The sequence below is a fragment of the Musca vetustissima genome, unplaced genomic scaffold, assembly GCF_032173495.1.
Source record: "Musca vetustissima isolate MV318-11 ecotype Yass unplaced genomic scaffold, APGP_CSIRO_Mvet_v1 utg16224, whole genome shotgun sequence".
NCBI lineage: Eukaryota > Metazoa > Arthropoda > Insecta > Diptera > Muscidae > Musca > Musca vetustissima.
In genome coordinates this window covers 90,084-107,937 of record NW_026881978.1, presented here as the reverse complement: position 1 = coordinate 107,937, position 17,854 = coordinate 90,084, and the positions used below count along the sequence as shown (strand labels likewise).

The 17,854-nt window shown below is 33.5% G+C and overlaps 3 protein-coding genes across 3 annotated transcripts in view; 1 reads left to right on the top strand and 2 right to left on the bottom strand.

Annotated features, from left to right (window-relative positions):
* Positions 1-9,031, bottom strand: part of LOC133328073 (oxysterol-binding protein-related protein 9) — a 37,417-nt gene extending 28,386 nt beyond the window's left edge. The window contains exon 1 of the mRNA XM_061536619.1: positions 8,866-9,031. Within this exon, the coding sequence (XP_061392603.1) occupies positions 8,866-9,021 (156 nt within the window). The 5' untranslated portion in view covers positions 9,022-9,031. The remainder of the gene's footprint in view (positions 1-8,865) is intronic.
* LOC133328077 (elongation of very long chain fatty acids protein 4) lies at positions 556-3,610 on the top strand. The gene is made up of 5 exons (XM_061536625.1): positions 556-583; positions 651-747; positions 825-918; positions 2,824-3,067; positions 3,261-3,610. The coding sequence occupies exons 1-5, from the start codon at positions 556-558 to the stop codon at positions 3,608-3,610; spliced, it is 813 nt and encodes a 270-aa protein (XP_061392609.1).
* A 3,840-nt stretch (positions 9,032-12,871) lies between the features above and the next one.
* LOC133328067 (fatty acyl-CoA reductase 1-like) lies at positions 12,872-16,789 on the bottom strand. Its single transcript, XM_061536614.1, has 6 exons — positions 16,578-16,789; positions 16,413-16,506; positions 15,382-15,545; positions 14,532-15,320; positions 14,092-14,349; positions 12,872-13,100 (listed from the first exon to the last, which is right to left on the bottom strand). Exons 1-6 carry the CDS (start codon positions 16,787-16,789, stop codon positions 12,872-12,874), a joined length of 1,746 nt encoding a protein of 581 aa, XP_061392598.1.
* Between the last annotated feature and the right edge of the window lie 1,065 nt (positions 16,790-17,854).

Sequence of the window (17,854 nt, the reverse complement as noted above, 5' to 3'; positions counted from 1 at the left end):
AAATACAAAAGAGGAAAGAATAAAACTTTTACCCCCTCCCGGTAATTAGGTTCAACTACCTAATTGTCACCATCGATTTAGTAACAATTGTGATCACTTTCGCAAATAATTAAATGTGCATATATTTCGAAGTGTTAATCGTTTGGAAATGTTATCGAAACAATATGCGTTTGGTGGGATCTTTGAACTTTTTTTTTTTTCGAAGTAAATCAGAAATACACATACTATTAATTACTACTGCACTCACTAAGTTGTTCACTCACTTCGGGTAGATGTGAAAAATCGGGGCTGCTAAAAGAAATTGACACTTTAAGTATAGTGGTGCACTTATTTCCAAATTGCTGGCGATATATTTTTCAGTTTGAATTGATCGCGCCATGAGTCAAATTCTACGATAGAACAGCATATTGGGAAAACAAAAAAATATCATTATTTATATATAGCTCCAGGTTGATATATAAATGGATGATATTTGGAAATAAAGTTTTGTTCGAAACGGTTAAGTAGTGTCGTGGCAGAAAAATTATAAAAAGAAAATAACTAGGCGTGAAAAATATGGTTGCTCTTTTGGAAGATTTACATGGTGAATAAATAATAAAACAATATTAAATGAATAAAAACAAATTGTTATCCTTTTGTACAATTTTTAGTCATCGAATCGGAGACCCGATTTGGCATGTCATCACCAGTATTTCTTATTAGCGTAATTGGTATCTACCTGCTGTTAATTTACAAAATTGGACCAGAGTAAGTAAAGGATAACAAGAATATACACCAACCCTATGGAATATTATTTAAAGAAAAATACATTTCTAATTTTTCAGATATATGAAAGATCGCCAGCCATACAATTTAAAAACATTTGTATCGATTTACAATATTTTCCAGGTGGTATCATGTTTTTACCTTATAAATAAGGTAAGTGTGCTATGATTTTACAAGGACCCCTTATATTATTTTTCAATGACTATCAGAGCGGGAATTTAAAAGAAAATATTTTTTTTCAAGGATCAGCATAAATTGTAGATTTCTAAAATATATATTTTTAAGGACTTTCATAGGCGTGGATTTTAAAAGAACATTTTTCAATGTTTTGAAGAAGGCCTGACTTTTTTTAAGAACTGACACGAGGCATGTCATTTTTAAAGAATGTTATTTTAGGAACCCACACAAGGCGTAGATTTTTAAACATCCTTTTTGGGGATCTACACGTGGCCTGGATTTTCTAAATAATTTTCTTTTAGGGAACCACTTGAGGCATGGGTATTTAAAGAATACTTTTTTGGGGACCCACACAGGGCCTGGATTTTCTAAAGACTGTTCTTTTGGGAACCCACGTCTTATGATAATCTATTCAAAAATTTTTTAAAAAAATCTACAGACTATGATAGCCCTTTAAAAAATAGTTTTTAAAAATCAAGGTCTTTAAGTTTTTGAAAGATTTTTTTAAAATCCACTACTTTTTCGTCCTTGAAAATTTTATTTTTAAAATCCACGCCTTTTTTGTCCATAATTTTTTTACTCCACTTTTTATACCCTTCACCACAATGGGGTATGGAGTACTATGTCTTTGTGCATATGTTTGTAACAGGCTCGCCTTCAGGCTGACTTCGACAGTCCTCTACCTTCCGTCTTTGTGGATGCTGATGTCTGGGACGTCTCAGTACTCAGTTTGCCCTTGGGGGGTACTGAGGGATTGGAAGTCTCAGGCATCAGCTTCCTGGATGTACTAGTGCCACCAACAGGTTTCTCCTTCTTTGAAGGGACTACCGTGGTGGTCTTAGTACTGGGTCGGGGGATCTTATCAATCAAGAAGTCCCTCTCAATATCATCTGGATAGTTCCTGGAAAACTTCCGGATAAATTTGAGTTTCCTCTTGATTAAGAGGAACTCCTTTCCCGTGATGGAGTCGCTGTCCCGTCCGACGTATCGGTTACAGTAGTTAACTGTTCTCCAGTACATATACTGGTACTGATGAATCATCCATCTTACCGACGGGGTTCTCATCAGTGCCAGTATCTGTTTCGACAGCCAATTGCCTGAGTAGTCTCGCGACGTCACTACAGGCCGTGGAGATTGAGTGCAGATCCTCAACCTCGCCAGGGTTTACTTCCCTAGTCAGCAACTGGGAGGACTCTCCTTGCTTCGGAGGAGACGCCATGGTCGCTACTGTGTTTATCACTGTGGTGCTAATCACCGTAGTTTCCATGATGTCTTCCTCGTCCGACAAGGGCGAGTCAACCCAGAGCTGATTGCAAACCGTAGAACGCGCATAGGCACGAGGCCGCATGACACCCCAGCGTTAGGGGGACACATTAAAAATGTAGTGACCCAGACCTTTTGAGATGGTTTATAGGGGTGTCATTCTCGCCTCGTCGGCCCATGAAATTTAACACAGCCCAAGGACGACCCCTATTGAAATTGGAAAAAATCGGTTCAAATTTAGATATAGCTTCGTCCGATTTTAAGTAAATAGTGCACCAATCTCCGTTTACATCCTTCGATTTGTACGAAATTTGGCATAGAGTACTGAATTGAGTATAGAATGATGTGTGCTAATTTTCGGTCCAGATTTAAATATAGCTCCCATATATATTTTCGTCCGATTTTGTTAATGGTGCACCAAAGTCCCTATATACCCTTCGATTTGCACGAAAATTGGCATAAAGTACAAAAAATATTTAAAAAATATGTTTTGATCTTCAAAAAACATTTTTAAAAATCCAGGCCTTATGTTGATCCTTGAAAAAAATTATTTTTACAAAAAACACACCTTTTGTGGATCTTCTGTTTAATGAATATTGTTTCTTTTCTTTCTTCTAGGTTTGGCAACTGACATCCTGGGACATTTTCGATTTTCAAAAATGTACCTTCTACAAAGACGGGACATCAGATCGTCAACGATTCGATTACTTAACCTATGTAACATTTTGGTTAAAGATAATCGAACTAACCGATACAGTGGTATTTGTGTTGAGAAAGAAACGCAATCAAATAACATATTTGCACGTTTTTCATCATTCGTCGACGATAACAATGGTGTATCTGATGCTACGATATTATCGAGGTAAGGTGTGAGGAACAAAAAAACAAGCATATAAATAAAAAAAAATAAATAGTTGTTTTTTATAAAAACAACAAACTGGGATTCAGCCTGACTATTTTGCAAAAACAAAATAAAAAAAAAAAAAAACAATTTATAAAAATCAAAAATTATCTTCATTCCATATGTTTTGTTGTTCTTCTTCTTCCACTTCCAGGCAATGGAGCCCTCTACCCGATCTTTCTGAATTGTTGGGTCCATGTGCTAATGTACACGTATTATTTACTTGCGAACATTTGCAGCACGGAATTCATGCGACATCTGCTGTATGTCAAGAAATCCATAACCATTATTCAAATGATTCAATTCATTTTCATTTTGATCCAATCGCTGGTCATGTGGAGCAATTGTGGTGTGCCACTCATATTGAGATGGTACTACTGTGTGGTGGTCATTGTTATCTTTTATGGGTTTTATGATTTCTATAAGAAGGCATATAAATCAACAGCAGCAACAACAACAGCTGCTGCTAATGAAGAGACAAAACAGAATATAAAAAATAAATAAAAAAGAATAGTTTCTTTCAAAATATTAGCAAAAAGTGTGTATTATTTATGGGTGACAATGAAGAACTTTAAAAAATATGGATTACTGATTATTGTCCAGTGTTTGCATTTTTTATTTATTAATTAATGATTTAATTAATTTCATTTCTTTTTTTCAACAGATAAGATATATTACCATTAAAAAACGACAAAAATATTCCATTTTCTTGAACTTTGATTCTAAAAGGCTAGGGACAGAAATCGAATACCACGGTATTCAGTGGTATTTTCGTCCATGCGTTTTTTAGTGTAAATTCAATGATTCATTTAAATGAAAAAAATACAAAGTTGTATGGAAACGACAGTATAAACCCCAATGTAAGTTTTCGTTATACGATTAATATATTCAGCACAGTATGTAATTCTAATAAAATATTTTCTTTTTTTTTTGGTTTTCCAAAATCAGATTGTGGACGATTGAAGAAATATTTTTTAAAGGCCAATCATTAACACAGGTTTTTAAAAAAGAAGAATTTTTCTACCACAACCAGCAGAGGGTGATTTTTCAAATAACATTCAAAAACCTTCTCAAGCGTAGATTTTTTAAATAGTTATTTTTCAAGAACCAATGCAAGGCGTGGATTTTTCAAAAATACCTTTTAGAGTCAATCCAAGGCGTGGATTTGTTAAAGAATATGTTTTCAAGGGGTATTCAAGGCATGGATTTTTTAATGAATATTTTTTAAAGTCTATCAAGGCGTGGATTTTTGAAAAAATATTTTTTTTTTCAAAGTCTATCCAATGCGTGGAATTTTAAAAGCATATTTTTTCAAGGTCTAGGTCAAGGGCTCTCCAAGGCGTGAATTTCTTTAAGAATATTTTTACAAGGTCTAGGTCATGGGCTCTCCAAGGCGTGAATTTCTTTAAGAATATTTTTACAAGGTCTATCCAAGGTGTGGATTTTTTTATTTTAAAAAATATTTTTTCAAGGGCTCTCCAAGGCGTGAATTTCTTTAAGAATATTTTTTCAAGGGCTCTCCAAGGCGTGAATTGCTTTAAGAATATTTTTTCAAAGTCTATACTAAATTTGGTACCATTTATTAACCTTTGTACTCTTTTAATACTTTTTTCGGAAAAAATTAAATGTGTATAAAATGCTGGTTTTTTAAAATAATATTTTTTCAAGTCTAAAAATGGGCCGTAATTTTTTGAAGAATATTTTTTAAGGCCTACCCAAGGCGTGGATTTTCTTGAGAATTTTTTTTTTAAACCCAAAATAGGTATGCATTTTTCCAGAATAACTTTTCAAAGTAAATTTTTTAAGGATTTTTTTAAGAATACTGTTAAGGCGAGGGGTTTTTGAAGATTATTTTTTTCAAGGCCCAAAATGGGCATGGATTTTTTAATAGCAAAAGCAATTACAGCTGGAATATTTAAAAAATATATTTCATGAATCAATTGGATTTTTTGAGAAATATTTTTTCAAAAATCCGTAAAGCCCAATGTTGTTTAAACCCACTTACAATGTTTTTTAAAAGTCCAGTAAGATGTATTTTTTTCAAGAATTTTATTTAAAAATAATTTCTTCAAAGGATAACGGATTTCAAATAATATTTTGTTAAGATGGGTTGCGTTGATTTGAAAATTAAAAGATTTTTTAATAATTTGCGAATACTTGTTTAAGGACCAATGAAGCTCGAACATGTTTAAAAAATTATTTTCATAGACCTCCATATAGTAAGTAGAGCCTAAAAGCGGTATTATTTTGCAAGAGCATTATTCCAAGACCTACAAGTATCGTGGAAGTTTTAAAGACTATTTTGGACTTTTTAGAACAATGTTTTTTTTTAATTTTTGCAAATGAAACTTCCTAATCTAAATCGGAACATTGAAAAAAAGATATATGTGGCCTGGTGCCTTAAAATAAAATTTTACAAAAAAAAAAATACTTCATTGAAAATTTCATTTCATTCTATATTTGGCAATCAAAAATTAAAATTATTTCATATTTTCAAAGAATTCAAAATTACTTTTTTCTTTCAAATCAAACAATAATTACAAAATGTATCCCTCTAATGTAAGTCCATAAAGAATAATTTTGAACTTTGTAATTTTATTTTGCGGAAAATGCCTTGTTTTAGAACCCTTTCGGCTATCTAAATACCAATCAAATGGAACTGTATCCACGTCGTCGTGCTACCGAATTCTATTCCCAATCAATGCCCTCGGAAGAATATCAAAGTCGTTCGGTTGAACATCCCAGAGATAGATTGGCAAGAAGGAGCCAACGGGCTGCCAGAAGCGAGCGTATAATGCCGCCACGTAATTCCGATATGCGTATGTTTCGTAATAGTTATTTCTCGTAAAGAGTAATATTAAATTCAGAAAAAGCGCATATAAACATCACTGAAAGGACCTTCAATTTGGGTTAAAAAACAAATGATAATAATATCTTTAAAAGAACGATGTACATTATTGCAATAGTTATTCTCTCACTGAAATAAATGTGGAATATTGAAAAATTTTATATATTGGATGTTGAGGCTTTTTTAAGCCGAAATTCTAGCAACCGTGATGGCAGCCATGTTGGCGGCCCTCAGGGCAACCCAGCCATAGACTGTTAATTTGAAACTAATTCATGGTTCTAGGTCATAGCGACTTTATGAGCTTGGACCTACTTGGAAAAAGCTGTAAATATGTAGATTGGTTGGAAACCTTAAAGGAGGGACTTTAAAGCCAGACATTTTCTACAAACCTATCTAAATCCTCTGATTATAGCAACAAAGGATATGTTGCTGTAATCCTCAGCACATATGGGTTTTATGTATGGGGGTGAGACCCTTGTATTCTCCCAATTCTGCAAGGCAGTGACTGGTGTGTTGATTTTTATGGCTGAAGTCCATTCTATTCTATTTTAAAGTAGATTCTGCCAGTGTTGGCATCTGTCAATAAAGTCGCCGAAGGTCGTTATCCACAAAAACGCTCTTACTTAGCAGGTTTGTTACAGAACGGTTATTCCATAAGCCGAGCTTAAAAAAGATTTCCAAGTGCATCGGTCTTGTGCACATCTCCTCCAACTTGAAAGACCACGTTCCAAGCCTCACAAAAACTATTATATTTAAAAAGTAATTGTGTTGCGTTGCCGGTGCTGGCATCTGTCCATAGAAGAAAAGAGACCGGCCCACACAAAAAGACTATTCTGTTTAAATTTTGTCACGTAGCTAATTTTTGGAAGCCAATATTTAAGGAAGTGTGGACTTTCCAGGACTTCAATCGCTTTAAATTGATACACATATTGCCTTAGTGTATTTTAGAAAGCATAGGGAAATACAAGACAACATGTATTTCCAAACGTAAGAGAAGTTAAGAAGCCTGTAGCAACTATCTACAGGCTTTTTGTATATATATATATTTGTATATTCACATGGTATTGGTCAGTTCTTCCCTGTGAATGCTGGTAATTCCTGCTCGATAAACCTGTTGATCTAAGGGTTCTCTTTTATAGCGTTGGACCTCTCTCTCTCCTTACTTGCCTGGGTGGGGAATTCTATTCATAAGGTGATGGCATAGATGATTCCGGCGATAACATCTAAGCATGTATTGCATCGACAACATCCTGTTGTGACAATGTACGGGTAAGATCATTGCCTCCTCATGTAAATGGTCCACTGGTCCAGAAGTCTGACGGGCCACCACCACTATGGGTATATACAAGAGATGCTCCTAAGATTCTTATTACAAGATACAGTGAGATATATACCGACATAAACCCAGCCTAACATACGTACTTTTCTAATAATTTGCAGGACCATTGCCATGAAATCGGATGAAATAATATACCTGATCTACATAGATTTATGAACCAATTTAAATCAACCATTCACATGTTATTCTGAAATCTGTACAAAATTCCCTGCCAATTGGGCGGAGTCTCAGATGTTTATATAAAATATATATGAGAGCTATATCTAAATCCGAACCTATTTAAAGCAAATTTAACACATGTAATATATCTATATCTAAATCTTAAATGATTTTCAGGAAACTTAACTCACGTCATGATAACCTTATTACAGAATGGTATTCTAAATTTCCTCTTAATCGGACAAACCTTGAGAGTTTGGTGCATTTACATATCATCGGACAAAAATATATATATGGAAGTTATATCTAAATCTAAACCGTTTTCATCAAAACCTGACAAATGTTAGGATATACTAACTTCAGTACGTTGTACAACATTTTGTGGCTATAGAACTAAATTTAGCACTTTGGTGCACCATTTACATAAAAATCTCAATTGATTTTCTCCAATTTCAAAAAAGTTCGTTTTTGGGTCAAATAAATGAACTTTGCGAAATTTCATTACATTCGGATCAAAAATGCGACCTGTTTACAATTTAGCATGAACAGATTGACGGACATGCATAATTCGACTCAGAAAGTGATTCTATGCATATTCTAACATAGAACCATGATTCCATATTGTTTCCTTTTGCTTGATACAAACATATGCACAAAGACATAATGCCCTGCACCACAGTGTGGTCAAAGTTATTCCAAGCATATCGTTTAATCAGGGCCCTTACAAATATGTGTGATAATTCCAAAACGATCTGCAATCGGGCCCATTTAATTGACTTGTTCCACATATTCTATTATTTAAACTTAATTTCTTAATTGCCTTTTATTCATATCTCAATATCTGACCCCTTTGGTACCCAAAAACAAAAAATTAATTAATGTGTGACACAATTCATTTAGCCTCCGTCATTGAGGTAGTAGCAGTAGACACAACCTCTATTTAATGTATGAATGAATCATGCACAATATATCTATATTTGTGTGTTAGTAATAATTTTAAATTCGAACGTTTTGTGGATACTTATAAAAAAAAACAAGAACAACAGCAAGATATGCTGTGATTTCAAAACCAATACAATCATATGGAGAAATGCTGATGATAATTGCTGATAAATGAACTTTGTTTAATTGACAAATTTTTTTAACGTCTTCCATCAAGGTATTTGACTCAAGTCAAGGCAACCCAGAACTGTAAGGCAGACAAAATAAAGAATTTTTTTTACGTTCGCTGTTATCTTTATGGCCAAATGGTTTTTGTTTACACAAAACGAAATCCAAAGTATGAAAACCAACAACAAAATATGGAAGACGTTTGGGTTTACCAGCGATATCTCATCTAGAAACACAAGCAAAACACACATTCATACATACAATACCGACGACATCTAAACAAATAAAGACTTGCATACATACCGTATAATATGATAAGAGACCGGCATTTTCATCCAATACAAAGAAACGATATTGCCATCCCTTCATGACATTTGTCCATTTGCTGAGGGTACCCTCCATGGTACCGCTACCGATCATGGACACTGAAGATACGGCCGGGGAATTAGTTGTAGACATATTTGTAATGTTGTTTCGTTTTAAGGGCCTGATGGAATGATGAAGAGTAGAGTTGTCCCCGTTCTGATCTTCTTAGCACATAGATGGAATAGTAGCACCAGTAGTTTTTTCGTTAAATTAAGATGAATCCGCATACAATTTCCCGATAGCTAAAATATTCTCTTGGATTGTCTTGGTGGGTTATGTTTTATGAGGCAACACCACGAAATCATCCATTCACACACCACCAACCAACACACGCAATTAACAGCTGTTGCAGATGTTTTGCCTCCCAATGCACTTCGAAGGCCCCTCAACCTAGTCTGGTATTTTTTTAATAATATATTCACTTCTTATTATTAATATGACGACAAATAATAAATATTTGTTCGATTACATAAAATTTGAAAAAAGCAAAGTTAGGCCGCTACTTTATTTATTGCTTGAACGATGACGGGGTGGTGATTGTGAAGCAGGAGGATGAGTAACGAAGTTCATTAAAGTCAAAGGGTAGAAGAATTGGTTTTTGTTTCTTTTTTTATAACCCAAAAACAGTTGTTGTTTATATGACTGTTGTTGTTATTGTAATTGTTGTTATCGCTTCCTTAGTACACAAATGGCAAGGATCATTAACCCAATCCAATGACAGTTCCTTCCTTCGAAATCCTTTCAAACAATTGCTTGCCAAATAATACAGTATGCAAAAATTCTTCGATTCTTGTTTTTTTTTCTTTTATTTTCTTTCACACACCATTCTGTTTGTGCATGCTTATTTTTACATATTTCAATACAATTTGTTTCGAATTTAGTTCATTATTTTCGGTATGAATTAAATTGTCTTTTTTTCAAATAAAACAAGAGGAAAACAAATTTTTCTACAAGGGGGAGACCGACCGAACAAAAAAAATTTCTTCAATGTAACATTTGACAGCTGTCAGATGTTCTACATGCAGGGTTTTGGTGTTGCGAAATTAACTAGTGTTCAATGAAATGACTTCGTGGAGTGAACTATGGGTACTATTTACAGCAGCTTATTCGATTATCTAGTTCACTTTGCTCAGTCGGATTCTAGTCTAGTTCAGGGTCCCTCGCGGATCGTTTTGAATTTTTTCCACATGTAGCCCTTGCGGTCCTGATTACAACGGTATTTTTTTTTTCTTGCGGAAATTTGTATTTCCGGAGACATGGTCCTGCAAAGTTTCGTTTGGAACCTTGTATTTTCTGACGATTTTTAAAATTTTCTGAGGCAATATGAGTATCAATTTTATGCGTTTGAAGTCCTGATTACATAAACACTATTCAAATTAAAGGAGATGCGATCGCGTACACGGTGTAGCCAGAGAAAGTTTTAAATTCGCAGTCGAAGGCCGGCTACACTAAAACACTATTTTAATTAAGATGAGATTCGGTCGCGTAGCCGTAGTTACCATTACCTGTCCATATATTACCTGTCCATATGCCGGCTACCCATACTTTTTTCAGAATTGAAGCAGGGTCCCGCGGATCTTTGCAGATCCATATCTCAAAAAGTATGGACTTATTTGATAAGAATATTATATTTTTGTAATCGGGGCTTCAAATTCTTTAAATTGATACACACATTGCCTTCGTAAATTTTTATAATCATGAAAAAGTTCAAAGGTCCCAATTTCTGAGACCCATATATCGGAAAATACCGACTTCCGCAATAAAAGTATACCGTTGTAATCAGGGCCCGTGGGACTACATGTGGTAAACATTTAAAAACCATCAGCGAGGGGCCCTAAAATAGACTTGTTCCGACGTGGGTATAAACTCAAACTCGGCCAAAATTTGGCTCATTTGGTTTTTATATCAATACAACTACTGGTATGGAAAATGGGTATCTGAGTCTATGTTTTTATAAAGTCTTCATAATAACCGAACCTCCCGATTTAAGGTATTTTTTGTCTATTAAACACATTTTATGATTAAATTGGCACAGAGAGTTCTCTTTGGGTACAAAATATCCATGCAATTAAAATTTATCGATGTAGGTCCACGTTTTTGATAGCCCTCATAGAAATACACCCCTATTTTGAGTATTTACCCTAAAATTGGATATAAACTCATTAACTGGCGAACCACTTGTCATAAGCGGCCAAAATTTGGTGTTTTCATCAATACAACTACTGGTATAGTAAATGGGGTCTCTGGGTCTATGCTTTTATATAGGCCCCCATATAACCGTACCTCCCAATTTAAGTTATTTTTTGTCTATTAGACACATTTTACTATAAAATTTACTGTTATTTGGCACAGAGAGTTCTCTTTGGCTACCAAATATCCATGCAAAAATTTATCGATGTAGTTCCACTTTTTCTGGTAGGCCCCATACAAAGATAACCCTATTTTAAGTATTTGAGTAGTAGTAGTAGGTAGGCTATATCAACTTATAAATTACAATTTTGTTCATATTTTGGCTTCCCAGCTAACAATTTGTTCCTATGTTTTTTCCGCATTCGGAATGATACTCTGCAAAAGTGTCCGATTGTGATGCCGGAATTGGAACAAAATTGTGTACTTACGAATCCGAAAATATGCTTTGCAAACTCTAAACGAATTCGTAAAGAAACACGACTGAAATATTAAAGGAACTTTAGATATTCTGTACAATCTCGGATAAATCTTTGAAGGAAAATTCGAAGAACTTTTTTGAAATTCGAATACTTTTCAAAAATTTTAAAAAAGTTCGAAATATTATCTTTTTGTTTTTTTTTTCTCGAAATTAATAAATTTATGGAAAAAATAACCATTTTGTTTTTAGAAAAAATTATAAAAATATATTTATTTGTTATAATTTAAATTAAATAAAAATATTTTTGGCTACGAGGTCACGGACATTTCAAAAACTATTTTTTCCAAAATCAATTTTTTTATCTGATAGCTGCTTAACAAACATTATCCAAATATTACCAGCCTATTGGTCGGCGGGTCCTTTAGAAAATTTTCTTAAAAATAATCCGATCTGAAATTACATTTGAGTTTGCACAACTCTGCTTAAAATAAACTGCAATGACGACATATGATACGGTTTTATTGACCATACTGTAGGTTGGCAACGTTGTTGTCAACTTGCTTTGCTATTGACGAGAAGCAGAGAGAGAGAGAGCACGGCATTACCATTTCATGATTTACCAATAGTTAATTTAAATTTTTAAATTTATTTTTATTTAAATTTCAACCAATTATTTAATCAATTATTAGATTTGAGATAAAAAATACGCTCCAAAATCTTTTCATATTCGAGATATATGAATTTTTTCGAGAAAATTCCGGGGACTTTCCTATTTACGTCCATTTTTAATTAACCGACACTCCTAAACGTCTGTCTATGTGCGGCACATTATAGGACATGTCTAAAAATTCACTTCTCCGTAAAGAAATAAAATCCTTTAGGATTCTACATATATTTTTGGAACCATAAGGTTCTAAAATTTTACATGCCATTGTGATTGAATTATTTGTCATTATTTTTGATTCGTTATGTACAATTCAAAATGAGTGACATTTTGACAGCACGAGAGCATATCAGCTGGTCTTTCTGGAAACTATTGTAGAAATGAAAGAAGAAACTATTATGATGTATAATTTCATATATTAATTAATTTATTTTAAATAATAATAAATTAAAAATAATTTGTAATATTATTTTCTAAAATTATACTATAATAATTATTAAATTTGTATATTAAACGGCATATATATGATAGAACTTTTTACCGGGTTAACCTACTTTATGAGGATTTATTTGACACATTTGCAAATGAATTAAAACTTTAAACCCATTGGTTTCACAAAATCCAGTATAATGTAAACGTACTATTAGTCTCTTAGTGATCCCTATATAGCCTCAAACCACTTCCAGTTTTGATGACATAATATCTTCTAGCATGCTACCAATATGGGTTTGATTCCAATCCGATGATGTAAGATTAGTGGTACCATTGATGTTGGTGGAATTGTAGGATTTATAATTGTCAACTAGATTTTCGACAAAATCGGCAAAGAAGCTTTGATACAGATAATAGGCTATTCCGAATAAGAATAGGAATTTAAAGATTTTATCCACACACCACATGCTGTAAAGAGAAAGACGGATAGAGTGATGAAAAAATAATAAAAGATATGAAATAAAATTCACAATAATAGATTTTGACAGTAAACTTGAGAGGCTGCTAATATCCAGCTGGTCTCCCTGGATGACCTTATTAAGAGGCCTTGTATTAAAAAAAAATGGCATACTTAAGGTGGCATTCGATTAACATCAATATGTATTAATGAGGTCAAACAGAAAACGGACGTTTTTTAACGCCAAGGTATATTGATGAAAGAAGATCAACTATCAGCTGTTCTCAAGTTTGCTGTCAAACTGCATTATCTTCACATTATGAAAACGTAAATGGCATCCAAATTTTTGACATTTAATTTGAGAACAAATATCCTTTTTGGTGAACTTGTCAATTAGCCTTGGTTTACGTTTTCATAGTATGAATTCAATTTACAATAAGGAATTCCGGCAGTAAACATGGGAAGCAGCTGATCTTCATTCTAGGCCTTGATAGACATTTTATTTATAGAAATCCGCATGCAGTAAAAGGTTGAAAACAAGGCCTATTAACAAGGTTATCCAAGTTTACTGTCGAAAGCCAATATTGTGAATTTACTTCACATAATGTAAACGTAAAACAGCTGTTATTTGGACGCTATTTCTATTTTCATAATGTGAAGATCTATTAATAAGGTCACCCAGTCAGCTGTTAATTCTCAAGTCTAATATCAAAAGTTTGAACTTTGTCTACGTTTCCATAATGGAAGACAATTCACAATAACGAATTTTGACAGTAAACTTGAAAGGACAGCTGATATCCAGCTGATCTCCCTGGATGACTTTATTAATAGACCTTCCATTATGTGAAGACAATTTACTTTGACAGCAAAACATAAGATCAGCTAATATGCAGTTGATCTTTCTAGATTTCCTGATTTTTCCTCTGGTATCGCTAATTTTATTAGGGTGTTCTGAACAAATCTGGCAGATAAATTTAAAATAAAATTATTTTTTATACTTACATTTTCATGTGCCTCTTGGCTGCCGGGATTGTATCATCCGTTTCCTTGAGAATCAGACGGCGAGCACACATCAGACAATCGGTGAAATAATCGATCATGTCAAATTCGATTTTCTCCACCACATATGTCCGACGTTCACGATTATTCATTAGCTTTCGGACTTCAACGGCATTGGTATTATCGAAATTCCATTGGCCATTGGCATAGTAGCTGATGACATCCAGACCCTTGGTAACACGTTTTTGGACACGTATTAAACTACAGAAAACCAATTATGGGAATTACAAATATTCTCTAAAAAATCACGTGTCTGTTCCCGAACCTGCAAGAATCTACTACTTTTTACTACGATAACAATTTGCCCTTTATAATATCGAAAAAAAAAAAATAGTAAAAACTTGCAGTACGAAAACAGATCACAAATTTTAATTCTCACTTACACCGGAGGATATCGCAGTAGGACCAACAGGAAATCCACAAGTATTGCCGGCAGCCAATGGCAAAACACCATAGCTATCCAATGCAGTACTAAATTCGATTTCATCGAACCACCTGGATACCAGGCGCAGCCATTTAATGGCACACGATTTTCCACCACCCAACGACCCATTTCAACAATTTCTTTCCACGAGACTTTAATTTCATTGGAACTGGACAAATTAACGATGGGCATTTCGACGGGTTCATATTCCGTTGTTAAATACCGCCATGTACCCAAGAGAATACCATTGACGGCCACATCGACGGGTAGAAAATCTCCATAACCGTTTTCTTTACAATACATGGTGCGTATAACACCTTTGCCGGCGCCAATTAGCAGTCCCGTTGGACCATTGATATTATCTGTCCATCCACGTAGTGGCTCCTGCCATACGGGTATTACAATTGATGGACGCAAAATACCCGCAGGCATTGTCTTAAATCTCTCCACCACCAAAGACTCAGCTAAGGCTTTGGTATACGAATATGAATTGGGTATATCGCCCATTAGTCGTTTTTCAAGATCTGCCATATCCCGATCGCTTAACATTTCGCAAAGGCTAATCATGCTGTGGGGATCTGCTGGCGGATCATAGGGTTTCTCGTACAAATGTTTGATGTGCACATGACAATAGGTGGTCGAGACATACCAAAATAATGATAAATTCTTAAATGTACTGGCTAAATCGAGACAGTATTTTGTTCCGCGAACATTCAGGAAGACAGCCTTGCGTAGGGGTTCATCGAATCTGAAGGAAAGAGGGAAATAAAATATTTCTTAGGATTATGAATGGAGCATTAAAAACCTACCTCACAGTTGCCGCACAGTGCACCACAATTGATACTTCATTTCTTAGCAGTTCTATATCTTCGGAGGATATGCCCAGCTGCGGTTCCATAACATCTCCAGCAATCAATTGGATTTTAGTAAATATCCAGTCTAGGCTATGTTGTTGTTTAACTTTATCGAAGAGCTGAAAATAATATGGATTTTTTAAAGAATTTTTTTCAAGGTCTAAAGGAGGCGGGGATTTTTAAAGAATGTTTTTTCAAGGTCTATCCAAGGTGTGGATTTTTAAAATAATTTTTTTTTCAAGGTCTATCCAAGGGGTGGATTTTTTAAAGAAAATTTTTCAGAGGCCTTTGTGTGGAGTTTTTAAGGAACATTTTTCAGAGACCTTTGCGTGGAGTTTTTAAGGAACATTTTTCAGAGTCCTTTGAGAGGAGTTTTTAAGGAACATTTTTCAAGGTCTATCCAAGGGGATTTTTTTTAAGGTCTTTCCAAGGCGTGTATTTTTTAAAGAATATTTTTTCAAGGTCTATCCAAGGCGTGGATTTTTTAAAGAGTATTTTTTCAAGGTCTATCCAAGGCGTGGATTTTTTAAAGAGTATTTTTTCAAGGTCTATCCAAGGAGTGGATTTTTTAAAGATCTATTCAAGGCGTGAATTTTTTAAAGAGTATTTTTTGATAATCTATTTAAGGCGTGGATTTTTAAAGAGTATTTTTTCACGGTCTATCCAAGGTGTGGATTTTTTAAAGATCTATTCAAGGCGTGGATTTTTTAAAGACTATTTTTTCAAGGTCATCCAAGGGGTGGATTTTTTAAAGAACATTTTTCAGAGGCCTTTGGGTGGAGTTTTTAAGGAACATTTTTCAGAGACCTTTGGGTGGAGTTTTTAAGGAACATTTTTCACAGACCTTTGGGTGGAGTTTTTAAGGAACATTTTTCACAGACCTTTGGGTGGAGTTTTTAAGGAACATTTTTCACAGACCTTTGAGTGGAGTTTTTAAGGAACATTTTTCAGAGACCATTTTTAGAATAAACCTTTTTTATACTTACCACATTATCCAAAATATCCTTAAGACGCTCTTCAGGAGTCTTGCCCTTTTTCGGTCTTACCAATAGATAGATTTTTTTAAAACCACCACAGGACCTTGAAGATAAAATTTTTTCGATTTTTTTTAAATAAATTCCAAATTGGAAATTCTGTTTGAATATGCTTACCTTAATAGTTTTTCGACTAGCACTTTACCCAAAAATCCGGTACCACCAGTTATAAATAGTGAACGCCCTTCAAAACATTTGGCAATGCGATCCTCTTCCTTTTCATCGACCTGATCGATTTTCACAAATCCTGGATCATTTTCAAATTGAAATTTGGGTTTTTCTTTGATTTTGGTGAGCAGCTTTGGGGCAATGGGTACTTTATCTAACATGATGGTGACAGGGGGTGGAGTTTTTAAACCTACAAGGAGGAGAAAGTGAGGATAGTGCTGGTATACAAATATTATAAGTAAGAACAAATGATTAAATGAAAAGTAAAATAATAAGGTTTATATTATTAACTGATATATAAATAAAATTTCGAAAAGAAAAATATTCTTTAAAAATAAATAAATTAATAATAATAATAAATAAAAAAATAATAAATAAATAAAATAATATTATTATGGCAAACATTGAAAATCGAACATTTTTATTTTAACTAATATAAAAAATTAGTTAGCTTTACATCACAAAACAATGAAGAAATTCTCAAAATCCATTAAAATCCAAATAAATGAAATATTCTAAGTATGTTCATTTATTATATATTTGTATATTAAAGACCAATTATTTATTCTTTTTAAATAAAATAGAAAAAATTTATTTCGGATATCTATTAAAATTAACTTCCCTATTTTTTTTAATAATTTTTTTTTAGACGAACAAAGTACACAATTTATTTACTTTTAGTCTACAATAAAAAAAATATCCATTAAACGAATTGTGAATGACCATTGAATTATTTAGACATTTTTATAATTATGTTTTGTGGTACAGCTTTCTCCATTCAAATTCAAAATTCCAAAATTTATTTATAGGTTAATTGAATACTAACATACAAACAATGACTATAACATTCTTCTGTTACTATTTTAAAAATTATTATGGCGTGCATTTGATTTTATATTCGATCATTAAAAGAAATTGCCCACGCTTGTCGGAACTTGTTTTTAATTTTTTAGGCATTTTGACATTTGGGTATATCCCAAGATTCAGGATTGTTTTTTTCTTTTTTTGATAAAAAATCAAAGAAAGGTAAATGGGCACGTGTTCGAAATAATATTCTTAACCGCCCAGATTTTTGTCGATCATCACAAATATGCCGTTATTCAAAATATGGTAATATTGAATTACAAGAAATCCAAACTAAGAGCAGAGATTTTTGTTCTATAGAATAAATCCAGGGGGGAAATCTGGCCATAGTTCTGATGCATTTTTTTCTATGGTAACACATT

Coding starts and splice junctions, on each gene's coding strand:
- LOC133328077 (XM_061536625.1), top strand. CDS start 556: ATGGTTGCTCTTTTGGAAGATTTACATG. Junction 748..824: donor ATTTACAAAATTGGACCAGA/GTAAGTAAAGGA, acceptor CTAATTTTTCAG/ATATATGAAAGATCGCCAGC. Junction 3,068..3,260: donor GATGCTACGATATTATCGAG/GTAAGGTGTGAG, acceptor TTCCACTTCCAG/GCAATGGAGCCCTCTACCCG.
- LOC133328067 (XM_061536614.1), bottom strand. CDS start 16,789: ATGTTAGATAAAGTACCCATTGCCCCAAAGCTGCTCACCAAAATCAAA. Junction 15,546..16,412: donor AGGATATTTTGGATAATGTG/GTAAGTATAAAA, acceptor TATTATTTTCAG/CTCTTCGATAAAGTTAAACA. Junction 13,101..14,091: donor GCCAAGAGGCACATGAAAAT/GTAAGTATAAAA, acceptor TTCTCTTTACAG/CATGTGGTGTGTGGATAAAA.